Below are 17,568 nucleotides of genomic sequence, written 5' to 3'. Positions count from 1 at the left end.
CGTCTCGGAAGTAGGCCAAACGGGCCATACTCGCCGACACATCTCGGACGTAGGCCAAACGGGCCACCTCATTGACACATCTCGACGCAGCCAAACGGGTCACACTCATCGACACGTCTCGGGCGTAGGCCAAGCGAGCACACTCATCGACATGTCTCGGGCGTAGGCCAAATAGGCCACTTCATCGACATGTCTCCGGCGTAGGTCAAATGGGCCACTCTCGCCGACACATCTCGGACGTAGGTCAAACGGGCCACACTCATCGACAAGTCTTGACGTAGGCCAAACGGGTCATTTTCATCGACACGTCTTGGACGTAGGTCAAACGGGCCACACTCATTGACACGTCTCTAAACGTAGGCTAAATAGGCCACTATCATCGACACGTCTCCGAACGTATGTCAAACGGGCCGCTCTCATTGACATGTCTTCGGACATGGGCCAAACATGCTACAACCTAAGAAAAACATCCTATGAGATTTGCAGAGCATGCCCGGAGTCCCTTAAGAGGGACCCGGCACTTACAAATTTCCCGAGGGAGACACATAATCAAGATCTTGGCTGGTTACTCAAGCGGTTCACAAGTCAATACGCAAATTGAAGTTGAAAAAATAACTGAAATTTCGAAAGCAAACTGACCAACCGGCCAGTTCAATAAAAAGAAGATGGTCAGATAAGACCAATTATTCTACACAAGAAAGCGACTACAAAAGCTGAAAAGAAATAAAGAGTTTTCATCTACTCTAAGGTGCCAGCAGAGATCCACAGCCTCTGACCTCTTGACGCGTCACTGATCACCACATTCTCGCATTCCACACGATCCGCGATGTTGGCCACTACCTCATCTGTTGCATCCTCCTCTGATTCATCCTCTTCAACTACCATCTTTTCGATGCCTGCTCTTCAGCTCCTCTCATGTTCACGACATTAACCTGCTCACTTTGCATAGGGAGCAAGTCATAATAGAGCATCTCGATGTCTTCATCTCCAATGACATAGAAGAGATCATTTCCATTTGTCTTCATCTCCAATAGCTCTGAACTTGGACTTTTCAGCAGACTTGTTATAGGCGTTAAATCTAGCTAGAAGCTTGTCATAACTAAAGGAGACGTCAGCATTCTTGGGCTCAAGACGAAAGTAGGCATATTTTCAACTAACCAAGTCAATAGCAGAAGAGGGGGCAACAGCAGACGAGTTTCGGATAATTCAAAGACAAGAACTACTCATTTTTCAAGCAAATGAAATATTGCTTCCCTTTGTTTTTTCCAAGGAAAAACTTGAGACTGTCTCAAGATCACCAGCCTGATGGATATGATCAACCAGCTTGAAGCAAACAGATGGGCTTGACAGGAGGTTCATCTTCGCAGATCGACACGTCGCATCTCATGCAAGGTCGGACTTGTGCATCTTGGGGTCACCACGACGCTTGTAGAAGAACCTTTCACCCGCATGATGACTCTCTCTTCTTCTCAACCGCCGTCATCCTTAATTCCCAAAGGAGTCGACGATCTGAATCAACTCCACGCTTGATTGCTTGTGACTCAACAATGGATCGCTATAATTGAGCGAATGAGCACACCTCCCATTCGATCTCTATCCCTTGACTAGTGTAGATGACTCGAACTTCGAGAGGAATACCAACATCTCTTTACTTCTCGGCAAGCAGACCACTTCACGAAGCAAATCACAGTCTCCAAGCTTGTATGTAGGAAACTCAAGTGGAACGTCCCGAACATTGCGTATACCGTCAATCTTCTTGCTATCTGCACCAACAAGATGTTTAAACCTTGTTGATGGCGGCTCTTACTTGAGTCTTCTCACAGTGAAGGATCCTTGGCTTTTTCCTCAGCGAGTCACATCTTTTGCCAAAGTCGTGGCTTCATTTCTTGAAGACTTGACATATCGGCCTTTCTTTTTAAAAGGAGTCCGAGAACACTCCTCCACCGGCGGATCATCGAGTCTAGACCATTCGCTTCCATCATTCAACATACTCGGGCGGACCACCAACTTCCTCCCAGACTCACTCAACACCACCCACGCTATCTCCAATTGACTTAAGCCACCAACGACAACAACCAGCCTGGTCCCACCTAGCTAGTCCTCGCCGCAAAAAAGAGAAAACGAAGAAAAAATATACGTGCTCGACTTACCTTGGGATACACGACAACTCCTTTCTTCAACAACCAGTACAAATTCTCCAAGATCTCTCTCAAGCTAGAAAGTAAAGAAGTCAAGTTTGCGATGTGAAGAAAAGTGAAGAGAAGCCCTGCATTTATACAGGTTGGGCATCCTAGGTCAAGAAAGAATCGCAAGCCCATTCCTACTGGGAACCCAACTCCAAAAACAGCTAAAAGCAGACTCAATTGGGAGCCCAAATCCAAGAAGGAAGCCCGATTATGGACAGCCCAATTAATTCACACCTCCTCCATGCCACCGCGCGCTATGCAGAATCTGGAGGGCATTTGTGGGAACCTAATTTTAAGCAAACCTTAGGTCAAATATTTCCTTCCATTTGGGGAATATTTGATTTGGGGATTCTTGCCTTGATTAGGGATTTGATTCACATTAAATCCCTAATTGATTTGAATATCCTAAAATCAGAAAAATAATTCCTTTTCCAACAAGGATTATTTTTCTCCAAACTCTAACCCTCCGAGACCACTATAAAAGGATGGCTACGCACAAGGGTTGAGGTACGTCTGAAATCTCTACTGAAGCTCTGCAGAAAATTCCTCTCAAACCCTAGCCACCTCCTCTCTCCCTCTCTTTTACATACGGCTCTGGCCGCCCGGTTTACACCTTAAACATATCTCCGTACCCTAGATTAGCTAGTGTTTTTCTTACAAACTTTTGAACTAATTTAGGCATCAGGCCTTTGGTGTGGCCCTCTTATTTGTTCTATTTTGCAGGGAGAAAGAGGCGGCAAAGAAGAGAGGGGAATTTTTCCAATTGAATATTCTTGTGGAAAAATTTGCTCCCACATATAATATTTGAAGTAACATCTAAAACATAGACAGTCCGAATAATTGAAATACAATATAGAGTCTCAATATATTAACAATATAGTACTAAATTGGTATTCCGTCTTAATATTATATACTAGAGCCACTTGGATTGTATGTTATGTTTCCTAGCTATAAGTAAACCCATTCCACTAGCAATGAGTTTCAGAACGTAAACATAGACAGTCATTAATGGCTTCTTCATTGGAGAGAAAAAGCCATCCCAAAATAAATCATGCTGAACCTGAGGATGAAATTACAAAGGAAGAGGAAGATGAAAGCTTCTGCTATGCCATCCAGCTGGTAGGTTCTTCTGTGCTGTCCATGTCTCTGCAATCAGCAATTGAGCTTGGCGTTTTTGACATCATAGGCAAAGAGGGTCCAGGCGCCAAGCTCTCTTCATCTGAGATTGCAGCCAAGATTGGCACCAAGAACCCTGAGGCACCCATGATGATTGATAGGATCCTCAGGCTCCTCACCAGCCACTCTGTTCTCAATTGCTCTCTTGTTTCTGCTAATGAAGATGAAAATGGTGGTGGGTCTGATTTTCAGAGGGTCTACAGCCTTGGCCCTGTGTCTAAGTACTTTGTGAATGATGAAGAAGGTGGTTCTTTGGGCCCCGTGTTGACATTCACTCAAGACAAGGTCTACATGGAAAGCTGGTTAGTTTAAGCCCTCTTGCCCCAGCCACTAATTAATTATCCTCTTTCCTTTTCTATACATGGTCCACCCAATAATAGAAGAAAGGCCCTATATAATTCAACTTTTATTAAGTTCCCTAAATCAAAGAAGCAAACCACATAGTTTGTGCTAATTATAATACAATTAGGGTATCTAACTCCAACTTTCTACGCATAATAAATTCACAGGTCTCAACTGAAAGATGCAATTGTTGAAGGAGGAATTCCATTTAACAGGGTCCATGGCACGCACGCTTTTGAGTATCCAGATTTGGACCCCAGGTTTAATCAAGCATTCAACACAGCAATGTTTAACCACACCACCATTGTCATCAAGAAACTTCTTCATATCTACAGGGGTTTTGAAGACAAGAACCTCACACAACTTGTTGATGTTGGCGGTGGTTTGGGAGTGAACCTTAATCTGATCACATCTAGATATCACCATATAAAGGGTATCAATTTCGACTTGCCCCATGTTGTAAATCATGCCCCTTCCTATCCTGGTAGGACTTATTTGATTCAATGTGAAATCTTCGTTTTTGCTTCATCGGAAGCGGTACGCAGCATAAAATGGGAGTTAATTGATTTTTGTCTTTTTGCAGGTGTGCAACATGTTGGAGGAGACATGTTTGCTAGTGTTCCAAGTGGGGATGCCATTTTTATGAAGGTAATTTTTGAATTTCTCAAGCATTAATTAAATTTTGGTTTTCTTCTTTTAGTTTAACAACGGTAACCATATATATGAAGCTGTTCTACTGTCTTCTGATAAATTTGTTTGTAGTGGATACTTCATGATTGGAGCGATAAGCACTGCCTAAAGCTGTTGAAGAATTGTTACAAAGCTATTCCAGACAATGGAAAAGTGATTGTTGTGGAAGCAATACTTCCAGCTATGCCAGATACTAGCACTGCTGTGAAAAGCACTTCCCAACTTGATGTGATGATGATGACTCAATATCCGGGAGGGAAGGAGAGGAGTGAACAAGAATTCATGGCCCTGGCAACTGGTGCTGGATTTAGTGGCATCAGATATGAATGTTTTGTCTGTAACTTTTGGGTTATGGAGTTCTTTAAGTAACTAAGGCATATGAAAACTTAGTTACTAAAATGAAGGTGTTAAGTCTTCGAGGCTAATAAAAGATTGGCAAATGTTTCTTATCTATGAGCAAGAAAATACTGAAGACTCAAGAGTACTGCACCTAAAGTCTGCAGATTATTTTACCTAATTTACTTTGATATTTCCCTTCTAAAGTAACAGAAGATTGTAACAAGTAGTTTTTACGGGTATGTTCCTAGGGGGACGGGGGGGTACTCTATCGGTGGTTAGGTTCCTGCTCCTGCTTGTAGTTGAGCGGGTAAGATTACTCAGTTAGACCGATGACCGAGCCCATATGTGTAGAGAAACTTACCTAATCCCCGACGACATTGCCTCAAAAAAATCCTATCGCTATTCTCTCAAAAAAAAAGAGAGCTTCCATTGAGGATCCTCAAATAAGCTTATTTGAGGACACCTTGTAAGGCCCACTCCGGATTGTATTTCACTAATCCAAACCGTCTATTTTGTAGATACTCATTCAAAGATCATCTCTACAAAAAATCACTTAAATCTGATATCATTTGACTATTCAATTGAGTTATTGAAAATTTAGTACTTTCTTGAAGTACCGTGTTCATTGATTTTGTAGGACACAATTGGATGTCGAAACGGTTTCCGATTTGTCTAATTTTTTGTAAGGATGATCTATGAATGAATATCTAAAAAGTAGATAGTTTGGATCATTAAAAAAAAGATTGTATGGTATCCTAAAGGGCGTCCCTCAAATAAAATTATTTGAAGGATCCTCAATAGAAGACTGTATATATATATATATATTTAAACCATATAGCCGTCCGGCTGTATTATTTATTTTTTTAACATACAGAATATCCGCATGACTATACCTTTTAAATATTCAAATATATTTAAAATGTTTTTAATTTATTTATAAATTCTCATATAAATGAAAATGCTAGTAAAAACAAAAGCATCACTCGAAATAATAAAAAGCCTTCTCTTTCATTACCAGGCATGAGCGGTTTTATTGCCGAATTGATAGTTTTTTTTTGGAATACTTACTAGCCAAAAAATATCTTTTAATGGAAAAAAATACGGTACAGCCGTGCGGCTGTCCTGGTTAAAGAAAACCCAAGTTTTACTCCTAACTACATACAAGTATATACCAATCTAAATGTTGAAATAGTCAGGTTAATCGTCTGAGGCTATCAGCACTCTACTCGCATTGCCTTTGTTGAGTTTGTGATGGTAATTGCTTATTTCTCTATGCTTTGGATGCTGTATCTTTATTTTCTTAGTATTGTTACCTGGTTCACCTGTTAATGAGTTTAATCACTACACTAGCAATGAGTTTCATACCGTAAATATAGACAGTCCAATCCAATGGCTTTTTCATTGGAGAGGAAAATCCATCCCAAAATAAATGATGCTGAGCCCGAGGATGAAATAACAAAGGAAGAGGAAGAAGAAAGCTTCTGCTATGCCATCCAGCTGGTAGGTTCTTCCGTGCTGTCCATGTCTCTGCAATCAGCAATTAAGCTTGGGTTTTTGACATCATAACCAGAGAAGGTCCAGGCGTCAAGCTCTCTTCGTCTGATATTGCAGCCAAGATTGGCACCCATGATGATGGATAGGATCCTCAGGCTCCTCACGAGCCACTCTGTTCTCCATTCCTCTCTTGCTGCTGCTAATGAGGATGAAAATGGCGTGGGTCTGATTTTCAGAGGGTCTATAGCCTTGGCCCTATGTCTAAGTTCTTTGGGCCCCTTGATGGCATTGGCTCAACACAAGGTCTTCATGGAAAGTTAGTTATACACCATTAGTGCCACTAATTAAGTTATCATCTTTGTATTGGATACTTCATGATTGGACCCATGAGCACTGCCTAAAGCTGTTGAAGAATCGTTACAGAGCTATTCCAGACAATGGAAAAGTGATTGTTGTGGAAGCACTACTTCCAGCGATGCCAGATACTAGCAATGCTGTGGAAGCACTTCCCACTTGATGTGATTATGATGACTGAAATTCCGGGAGGGAAGGAAAGGAGTGAACAAGAATTCATGGCCCTGGCAACTGGTGCTGGATTATTCATGAATGATGAACCATAAAAAGAAAATAAATTGGGTTGACTGGTGCTGGTGGTGAGCAGGCATTAGTGAGTGAGTAGTGACATACATATTATTGCATGTACCACGCTCATTAAATATATTAGAGAGTAGATTGGGGTACAAGAAGGAGAAATAATTTAGGGTAAACTGCCGACTTACCCTTGAACTTGTACATAACTCTCAATTTACCTGACCTTTTTATTAAGGGCTCGAATTAAATATTATGGTAAATTACTCAAATGATCTTTATTTACATTTGGTCCTAAATTAAATTATTCGTTCAAATAGTCTACCAACTCTTTATTAATCGGCACTTTGGTCCTATCATTTTTAAATTTAGTCATGTGAGCCGCTACATTTGTGAAAATAAGACTTTTGACCTATGTATCACCCTTTTATCACCACTATATCACAAATGTATCACTACTTTATCACCTATGTATCACTACTTTATCACCTATTTGGGAACATAGGACGGTTATGGACTGTTTTACCCTTACATTGGACGGCAACATTAACATAATGTAATGGGAGAATCAATGGAGCGATTAAGATAGAGTTGATGGACCTTTTGAACGAATAATTTAATTGATGAACCAAAATATAAATTGGGTATAAGTTTGAGGACCATTTGAATAATTTACCCTAAATTTTATTATCAATGTTCCCCCACCGTCAAAATTTGAACATTTCATCCATTAATCCGTCCATTTGAGGGTTATTTTGGTCATTCCCAGTTTGGTAAGGTTGGACAGCCACCATCTCCATGTCGATATCTCCCTCAGCCCCCTTCCCATTCTTGGACTTGCAACAGCCCCACCCCACCCACCCTCTGCACCATTGCCTATCCCTCCTAAAAAAGTTTCGCAGCACACCCATCCTTCCCACAAAAAACAAAAAAACAAAAAACAAACAAACAAACTATCAGCCAAACCCATACCTGCAACCCACGACCACCTCAAGCACAAAATCAAACCTGATATCTCCCTCAGCCCCCTTCCCCTTCTTGGACCTGCAACAACAATCCAATGGCTTCTTCATTGGAGAGAAAAAGCCATCCCAAAATAAATCATGCTGAGCCTGAGGATGAAATTACAAAGGAAGAGGAAGATGAAAGCTTCTGCTATGCCATCCAGCTGGTGGGTTCTTCTGTGCTGTCCATGTCTCTGCAATCAGCAATTGAGCTTGGCGTTTTTGACATCATAGCCAGAGAGGGTCCAGGCGCCAAGCTCTCTTCGTCTGAGATCGCAGCCAAGATTGGCACCAAGAACCCTGAGGCACCTATGATGGTGGATAGAATCCTCAGGCTCCTCATCAGCCACTCTGTTCTTAATTGCTCTGCTGTTGCTGCTAATGGTGGGTCTGATTTTCAGAGGGTCTACAGCCTTGGCCCTGTGTCTAAGTACTTTGTGAATGATGAAGAAGGTGGTTCTTTGGGCCCCTTGTTGGTCTTCATGGAAAGCTGGTTAGTTTAAGCTCTCTTGAACCTACCACTAATTAATTATATCCTTTATCCTTTCCTCCTTTATTCTTTTTTTTTTTTTTCACTTATATTTTTATATATTTACGTTTGATTAACATATTGGCATTACACATGATTATATTAAAATCAGTATAATGGGGAAACCAGAAAAGTACTCGGGAATGATCGAACTTGGGTGTAACGGGGCGGACTCACTCTTATACCCACATTTACAGACAATCTCACTCCTTAAAATGGCATAATTAAAGTCAGTATGAGAATCTTGGCTAGGGAAGTAACTGTTAAAATTATTAATGGTCCACCCAATAATAGAAGAAAGGCCCTATATAATTCAACTTTTATTAAGTTCCCCAAGTCAAAGAAACAACTCACATAGTTTGTGCTAATTATAATACTAATAGGGTATCTAACTCCAACTTTCTACACATAATAAATCTACAGATCTCAACTGAAAGATGCAGTTGTTGAAGGAGGAATTCCATTTAACAGGGTCCATGGCATGCAAACTTTTGAGTTTCTAGGTTTGGACCCCAGGTTTAATCAAGTGTTCAACACAGCAATGTTTAAACCACACCACCATTGTCATCAAGAAACATCTTCACATCTACAAAGGGTTTTCAAGACAAGAACCTCACACAACTTGTTGATGTTGGTGGTGGCTTTGGAGTGGCCCTTAATCTGGTCACATCTAGATATCCCCATATAAGGGGAATCAATTACGACTTGCCCCATGTCGTAAATCATGCCCCTTCCTATCCTGGTAGGACTTTAATTTATTTGATTCAATGTGAAATCGTAGTTTTTGCTTCATCGGAAGCAGTGTGCAGCATAAAATGGGAGTTAAATTTTTTTTTGCAGGTGTGGAACATGTTGGAGGAGACATGTTTGCTAGTGTTCCAAGTGGGGATGCCATTTTTATGAAGATAATTTTTGAATTTCTCAGGCATTAATTAAATTTTTGGTTTTCTTCTTTTAGTTTAACAATGGTAACTATATATATGAAGCTGTTCTACTTGTCTTCTGATACATTTGTTTGTAGTAGATACTTCATGATTGGAGCGATGAGCACTGCCTAAAGCTGTTGAAGAATTGTTACAATGCTACTCCAGACAATGGAAAAGTGATTGTTGTGGAAGCACTACTTCCAGCTATGCCAGATACTAGCACTGCTGTGAAAAGCACTTCCCAGTTTGATGTGTTTATGATGACTCAAGTTCAGGGAGGGAAGGAGAGGAGTGAACAAGAACTCATGGCCCTGGCAACTGGTGCTGGATTTAGTGGCATCAGATATGAATGTTTTGTCTGTAACATTTGGGTTATGGAGTTCTTTAAGTAACCAAGGCATATGAAAACTCATACACTAAAATGAAAGTGTTAAGGCTCCAAGCCTAATAAAAGATTGGCAAATGTTTCTTATCTATAAGCAAGAAAATATTTCAGACTTAGAACTGCACATAAAGTCTGCAGATTATTTTACTTAATTTACTTTGATCTTTCCCTTCTAAAGTAACATAAGAAACGTAATGATATGAATTACAAAATGAAGACAAAGTACATTTATAACCGTGGTTAGAATAAGCTTATGCAAACAAAATGAAGAATGTTCACATATTTATGAACAATGCTGCGAGATATACACGTATGTATAAGCTTCAAAAACCAACCACAAGTTCTTCTCCTATCTCAGCAGCATTACTTTTCGGGTTTGCTCTAGCCGCTTCCGATTATATCTTTGTATGTGTCTTTAATCTTCTGCGTCAAAGCTTCCCTGAAATTCAAACAGCAGATGTGCCATGGAAATTCTATATGTTACTATGGCAAATCTTTTTTGGACCAATTAAAAGAAATAGAAACTACTTATATACTCCAATAAAGGTTTTTGTAGCAAATTGTACTCACCTGTCTGGTTTGAAAACAAGGTTCTTGTATGCAAACCACTGCAAAGATACATAAGAAAGGCAGGTAGTAAGAGGTAGGAAAGTGCAAGAAGTAGTGAATTGGGTTCTTTTCTGGCATAATCTTAATTGAAAAGTTTCTAAAAGAATGCAAAAGCAAACAAAACCCAACTTACCCCAGTGTAGCCAATGCCTACAAGCTCAAGAACACCAGGGACTAAAGGAAGCCTATCAATTGCCTGTTACAAACATACCCATCAAGCAGATTAACCAGTCAATAATCGAATAATCGAGTAAGAAATTAGCTACTCAAATCTACAGAAATAAAAACACAGCAACTTAAAAATTTTAATTTGGAAACTATGGGAAGCTAACACAGAATGTGGATAAGGAGAGAGACACACCGAGATCAATCCAGTGGAGCCCCATAGTGCAACAGCACCAGCCACCGCAAGTGAAGACACTGCGTACTTATCTTCAACTTTTTCCCACTAGAAAGCAAAAACAAATCATTTTGTGTCATCTAACTTGCTGAGCTCCTTCATACAAAAACACTAGATAGTGACATAACTGAATGACAGGCTTACAGCTTCTTGAACTGTCTTCACAATCTCTGGGAACTCAGTTGTTGCCACTTCTGCAGGTGCTTCCCCTGTGGCCATGGCCATGACATTGCGTGCAATCTTACGACCTAAAAGAAATAAAAAAGAAACATCAGTATATATGCATTTTATATTTACACATCTAGGATGTTATGTTACTAGATTGTCAATCTAAACGATACGTTGAATAAAATTTCACTTGATCAATCGTCTAGATTGGTCAAATTGTTTGGAAAAACAAAATTTTCATCGAACATATAAAGTACTTTGTAAATACTAATGATAGTAATCATGGATGGCTCACAATAGGCAGTAGTCTTCCCTGGGCGGTTCTGAGACTGAACCGGGGGTGGAGGAAGCGTAGGGAGGGTCACACATTGCGGCGATGATGCTGCCGAGTGGCGGGGAGCCTTGGTGTCAACAAGGGTGGATGAGGAGGAGATGGAAAGTGTGGAGGAGCTAGAGGCCATGGCTATTGAATCCCCTACAGGTTATTTAAGTCCTATGATAGATTCTGAGGCCACCAAGGATGAGAAATTTGATACAGTAGTGTCTGATGAGTTTCAACTTATCTTTCTTGTTATCTTTGTTCTTGGTTTGTAATTTTGGAGGGGCTTGGATTATTTTGCAATGGACAGTGGAGATGGTGTTCTCTCAAGTTTGGAGATGGAGAACCACCCATTCCTCTTCATGTGGATAGTGTGATGACATGGCTTGTAGGATAGGCATTTTGTGGTGTTTGATTTGGATAGGAAGCTGCAGGTTGGATCTCTGTTGTTGTGACCCAAAAAACCTCTCCATTATATTATCTTCCTCCAAAGGGCAAACTTTGTTTTCAAATTACCTTCTGTTTACTCACCTGTATGTCAATCTATTCTTCTAATAAAATTTTAGAAGACGAGTTTGTAACTTAAGTGATTGAGAGCTTCGATTTCCCTTTCCTACCATATCTTTTATAACGTAAAATAAAAAACTTACTAGTGGGGCACAACTGAGAGAAAACATTTAGCAAAATATTTCAAACATCTCCATCATGCTTTGATATGGGAAAGGTCTAAAAGAGTGAAACTATCTACATGTGCATATGTGATAGGCTGTTCACCACCACCCAATACCCTTTTAGTAGGTGTTAAACATTTGCATTCTCTATCCACTACTGGCATAAGCCTCTCATTAATATTGATGAAAAAAAAATCCTTAAAGAAAACAAACCATCATCATGTAAGCCTACTTGTAAGTCGTCTAACTAGGGGATGGGTAGCAGAGATTCCATAGGCATCAAAGAACAAGTTTCTTTTCACCTTTACCTATATTGTTGGTGGTAAATGTTAAAGTAGGGATGGTTGAGGTTGAGGTAAAAATGAGTTACGAGAATAAAGAAATGGTCAGCTTGCTTCCGAGGCTAAGGCCCCGTTTAGGATTGCTTTTTAATTAAAAACCCTTCACTTTAAAGTTAAGCTTTAAAGATTTAGTAAAAATAAAATATCCCGATTATTTTAAAAGAATTACTTTTGTTTTAAAAAGGCCTTGTTTTTCAAAGCTACTTTTAAAAAAAGTGAGATGAACCTTCAATGAATTTTTTAATTACCAAAATATCATCATTCATTTTTAAAAATGACACCACCACCACATTCACTACCTCCACAACCACCGCTAGCACCACCACATCCTCCTCCTCCTCCTCCTCATCCACCGCCACCACCACCACAACCACCACCTCATCCACCACCTCCTCCTCCACATCCACCTCCACCACCATCATCACCATCACCACCTCCTCCAAAATCTCCACATCCACCACCACCACCACCATGCTGCCACTGTTACCACCACCTCCACAACAGCCATCCCCACCACCACCACTACAACAACCACCAACTCCATCTTCTTCACCACCACCACCTCCATTCTATCACCACCACTACCACCACATGATTAGTACATAACACTTTCAATATCATGTCTATTTTAGTTATTATTCACAGTTACAACAATTTTATATTAAAATTTACCAAACGGTTTTGACACTTTTTGTACTAACAGCACTTTAAAAATATTATTTACAAACATTGAGCTGCTTTACTTTACAATAATTATTTTTAAAGACAACATAAACAACTTTTTTAAAAGTGACAAAGAATCCCAAACTGAGCCTAAGTGATCTTGTCTTCTTTGGGCCTTCGGCCTAGTAATCTTAAACTTCAGTATATTTGTGTGGACCAAATCCAATATAAGCAGGCCACACAAGGTAGTAAGGCACTAGCCCATTTTATTTTAGATGGTCATGCAAGGTTTCTTTTCCTTTTTTAAAATAGAGGTTAATAGGCTAATATATAAGTTATAGACAAACTTAGTAAGGTGGCACTATTTTTTTTTCTTTCTAATTAGATGTGACAGTTACGGCACAATCGCCTCCTTAAATTGCACATTTGTGCTTGTGGCATCGAAGCTTGATTTGTAATAAGCAAGCCTATAGGACAAAAGTAAGTTTTTGTCGTTCACACGCATATTGATGACTGATAGAGTCGATATGCCTAACAATCATTGAGTTAATGTATTTCAGAATAATAGTTAATCATAGTATTAAATTATAATTCTAGTCTATTAACGATTGCTAGTCATTGATAATTTGAACACATCTCACATCATCACATGTAGCTATATAGGTCAGATTCTCCATTGGAGAATCAAAGATGTGGTAGAATGATAGATGTAGGAGAGTAGGGTTCTTTTTTCCTTTGATCTAACATGCCAATTCCCGCGTAAATCTAAACAAACCATCGTACGAATGCTACATAGTATGCCTATGCTTCTTTTTACGCTACAGTGAAACGGTAAAAACCCCAGTTGATAAAAGTGAAAATAATTGAAGGGAGTTGATCTCGAGGTGAATAATTTGCTCATGGTTAGAAGGGGATGGACAAACCATGGCATAGGAAAAAGGCTTTGTTTCTTGGATCGGAAACCGAAACAAACCCATGTAACCCCTCCGACCCCCACACAGACGCATGAGAGAGAGAGAGAGAGAGAGAGATTGAGGGAGGTTAAGCTTAGACTTCCCTAGTCCCCACACTACCATATACTATGACTCATTTTGTCTTCTTAGCCAGCTTCTTTCAATATAATTTGAGCTTTCATGCATTCGTCCCACCACCTGTTTGGTAAAATGCCTCAAAGTGGCATTTCACACTTTTCACCTTTATACACGTAGGAGCCCACAACCCAAATCCCATATATGATTCTATCGTAAATTTGCATATAATTATGTGTCTATCCTATATATTGTTTCTTCAATTATTGATTGCATATCACTATGTGTAATGTGTATATTCTTGATTCACTATCCATTATTTCACGAATAATATTTTTTTTTAAATCATAGTTTATGTACATTATGTATTGATTTCGCATTATATTTTACAATCGAAAGCGACTAGACCAACAATTAAATAGAATTATTGATAAAGAAAAAAGCTCCTACTTCACCACATACAATACGTTGATACAATATCACACTAACCCTAAACATGTACTAGAAAAATAAAGGGAGATATAGAAAGCTAAAAAAGAAGATGTCCTTGAAGAACATGAAGAAAAAGGCCTTGTTTCATGGTGTGGCCGAAAAGCCACTTGGGGACAACTCGGAAGCCGAAAGCTATGTAACAACAAACAAAAAGAAAACAATAGATTATAGGCCTTTCTGCTGCCGATCGATCGTCACAGACTCACAGCCTCTTCCCAACTTCTTTCGTGCAACCGTGCAATAATCATGTAACATAGAGAGAAGAAAGAAAAGAAAAACGTTGCATTAAAAAAGTACGCAGAAGCAGGCACACATGCGCAGGCTGTCAAAGACTGATTGACTGGACAAGCCCCTCACCTCATCAAAGAAGTTTTACTTTGAAATTTACTTTGACCCCTTTGAAAATTTTGATTGATTGATCCCTTCTTCTTCTTCTTGTGTTGACTTCAAAAGAGTAAGGAAAATGAGGGGCGACCATAGGTCAAAGCATGGCTGGTATGATGAAAATTTGGGTTTGGGGATTCTGATTTTCTGATTTTCTATGATCTGATTGATTGTACGGTGGTGATGGGGGTGCTATGCTATGCCTATGATCTCTAGGTTAAAATGAAAGCTTAAAAAGGTAGATCTTGAAATTTGGAGGTGGTGGGCCAACAGAAAAAAAAATGTGGGTCTTTTTACAGAATCTCCAAGGAGATTTCTGGCACTCTCTTGAGATTTGGATGCCATACAATGAGGAATCTCTTGTCCTCTGATAAATCTCTGACCCCAACCTTCTCAACCCACCAAACCCACCAAGCAAAAGATATATATAATTGATTATATATATAAGATACAATTATATTATTGATAATGTTAACAAATAAAAGTGCATGTCAGCTTTATATGGACAAAACCCAGTTACCCAAGTTCAGACTCAACACGAACAGAGGAAGTGAGGTGGTTTTGGCTTGGTGTTAATTAGGAGAAAATAAAAAATTTAGATTTGTTGTGGGGTGTTTTTAATTTGGGATTAGGGCCAACTTTTTTTGCATTTCATGATGGACAGTTTTCAGAGCCTGAGCCTGCAGTCATTAGAGAGGACAGAGAGGTTCTCTTTGGAATTTGAAGTGTGAAGACTCTGGCTGTAGTAGAAGTAGAGTGTGTACAAACATTTGCAGCATCTGAATCACAACCCCATTTTTCTTCTTTGGAACTTGGAAGATTTTTGTGGAAGGTTTTGTCTTTGGATAAGAACAGAGAAGATTGAAGCCTCTTTAATAACAGGAGAAATGGTATTTTGCCTTACAATCTTGAGATTATAAAACACACTGAATTGTTAATTTGAATGGATCATTGTTTTGAATGTGTCTCTAAATCATCAATTAATAACAATGTTTTAGTAGTATTTTTCTCTATTTTGTTGGAAGAGATCAAAAGTTCGAGAGTCTTAAAACCCAAAACACTTGAAAATTTGAACTAATATCATTTGCAATTTCTTATAGCATTTCCATTCATTTGTCACGGCAAAAGGCAAAGGGAGACAAGGAATGTTACCATTCACATGATTAGTGCTTGTGTTATCAATTTTTTTTGTTGGTTTTCCACTCATTGACATGGCAATCCAAAGGCAAACACTATTCACATAAGATATGATGAGAGAAATTTGTATAGAATTTTAGCGTGGAAAGTAAAGAATATAGTTAGGTATTTATTTTCAAAAAATTATAAAATTTTTAGTTTTTTTTTTAGTTTTTTTTAGTTTTTTTTAGTTATTTAATCTTGTCCAGGCAAGTCTTACATTGGGTCTTACTCCACCCAGCCTAGTGGCTGGTGGAGCCCAACGCTTGCCTTGGCAAGCCTTGACCGCGCTAGAAACTGGATTGACGGGATTGGGGGCCTAGGGGGCCTCTTGCCCGTGGTTGTCTCTCCAGCTAGAAATGCTCTTAGAGGTGGGAAAAAATGAATAAAAAGGAAATTGAAATGCATTGTCCCATCAAACCATGGTGAACGTAGTCACACAGACATGTCACCTGCCAGGTAAATTTAAAGCTGGTCTAATGTTGGAAAAGAACCAAAAGGAGAAAAAACAAAGGAACTGTTAACCAAAATGATGGAATCTCAAAACCCTTGGCATGCAAGTATGCAGAACCCTAACTAAACCAGCTGACGGCGTTTGCTTTGGTAAGACCAACCACATTGAGACTCTCAATTTTCCTCTGCCATTTCAAAGAAGGAGAAGTGATTAAATTAAGCTAAATATGCTTTATTAATCTAATCCAAGGACAATCTCTGGAAATGTGAGATTTGTAGAATTAGATTATAGAATTAGAGGCTCGTTTTTCCAAATAAAACAAACACTTACTTTGATAATTTCAGACAAATGTTCCTTTTTGGGTTCCATTTGTTATTGAAGATAGAGTTGCCCTAGGGCCTTGGCAAAGTTTCTCTATTTCTTAATTTTGGGTGCCTTCTCTCTCTCTCTCTCTCTCTCTTCTCTTCTTTCTTTTTTTTTTCGTTTTGCCTTTTAATCGCATATTATTATTGTTAATGAAGTTAATTACTTGGAATCTGAATTGGTTAATCATGACACTTAGGCTAAATGTCCACAGAGTTTAAGGAAATGATTAAAGATTGACTTCAAACAAAAAGTGAGAAAAAGAAAGGGAAACATGGAGGGAGGTAAAAACCAAAAACCAAATGATGTAGATTGAGACTGAGCTTGAAGAAAGGCTGTGGGAAAGGAATATGAAATGCAGAGGCAAAAATGACTAAGACTTTGGCTTTTCACATTGGGATATGTGGTGCAGCTTTGCACACTTGCCTTTGCCCTCTCCAGTCTTCATCATCCATATATATGACAATTTTCAGGCAACTTTTTAGTGGGATTTCTATTTTTTTTTCTCTCTTTAACCTCACCACCATTTTGACTTTGCCTTTCCTCCATCCCATTTCAAACCTATGTCCTCACACAAAATCTTCTGCCCATGTCTCCCTTAAACTTCAATTCATCATGTCATGAATTATATACAATGTGTAAACACAAAGGGAAAGCTACAAAAATATGCACAAAATATTTGTAGCTTAAAATCTTAAAGCATATATATATAGGACATTGACAGCCTTCCTGGACATGCCTTTTATTTGGTAGGTGAAGCTACTGTGAAAGCTACGACCTTAGAAACTTAGAAATGGAGAGCAATTTGATGAAATGATCTTGAACATTGTATAAGTCCAAT

General features: G+C 39.1%; 2 protein-coding genes and 1 pseudogene across 3 annotated transcripts; 2 read left to right on the top strand and 1 right to left on the bottom strand.

Moving 5' to 3' along the window:
• The first annotated feature begins 3,138 nt into the window (after window positions 1–3,138).
• Window positions 3,139–4,847, top strand: LOC103342360 (isoflavone 3'-O-methyltransferase 4-like). Its single transcript, XM_008245986.3, has 4 exons — window positions 3,139–3,664; window positions 3,872–4,188; window positions 4,288–4,352; window positions 4,467–4,847. The coding sequence occupies exons 1-4, from the start codon at window positions 3,195–3,197 to the stop codon at window positions 4,761–4,763; spliced, it is 1,149 nt and encodes a 382-aa protein (XP_008244208.2). The 5' UTR covers window positions 3,139–3,194; the 3' UTR covers window positions 4,764–4,847.
• A 2,800-nt stretch (window positions 4,848–7,647) lies between these two features.
• LOC103342362 (isoflavone 3'-O-methyltransferase 4-like) lies at window positions 7,648–9,779 on the top strand (annotated as a pseudogene). Its single transcript, XR_514836.3, has 4 exons — window positions 7,648–8,312; window positions 8,772–9,090; window positions 9,189–9,255; window positions 9,372–9,779. The product of XR_514836.3 is annotated as an isoflavone 3'-O-methyltransferase 4-like (transcript).
• PSI-P (photosystem I P subunit) lies at window positions 9,765–11,529 on the bottom strand. The gene is made up of 6 exons (XM_008245987.2): window positions 11,132–11,529; window positions 10,813–10,916; window positions 10,630–10,716; window positions 10,402–10,464; window positions 10,230–10,267; window positions 9,765–10,098 (listed from the first exon to the last, which is right to left on the bottom strand). Exons 1-6 carry the CDS (start codon window positions 11,295–11,297, stop codon window positions 10,041–10,043), a joined length of 516 nt encoding a protein of 171 aa, XP_008244209.1. The 5' UTR covers window positions 11,298–11,529; the 3' UTR covers window positions 9,765–10,040.
• Window positions 11,530–17,568: the final 6,039 nt, after the last annotated feature.

This window comes from Prunus mume, linkage group LG5, assembly GCF_029339155.1.
Source record: "Prunus mume cultivar Tortuosa linkage group LG5, ASM2933915v1, whole genome shotgun sequence".
NCBI lineage: Eukaryota > Viridiplantae > Streptophyta > Magnoliopsida > Rosales > Rosaceae > Prunus > Prunus mume.
The sequence above is the reverse complement of the archived record's forward strand: the minus strand, read 5'-3'. Positions and strand labels throughout refer to the sequence as shown.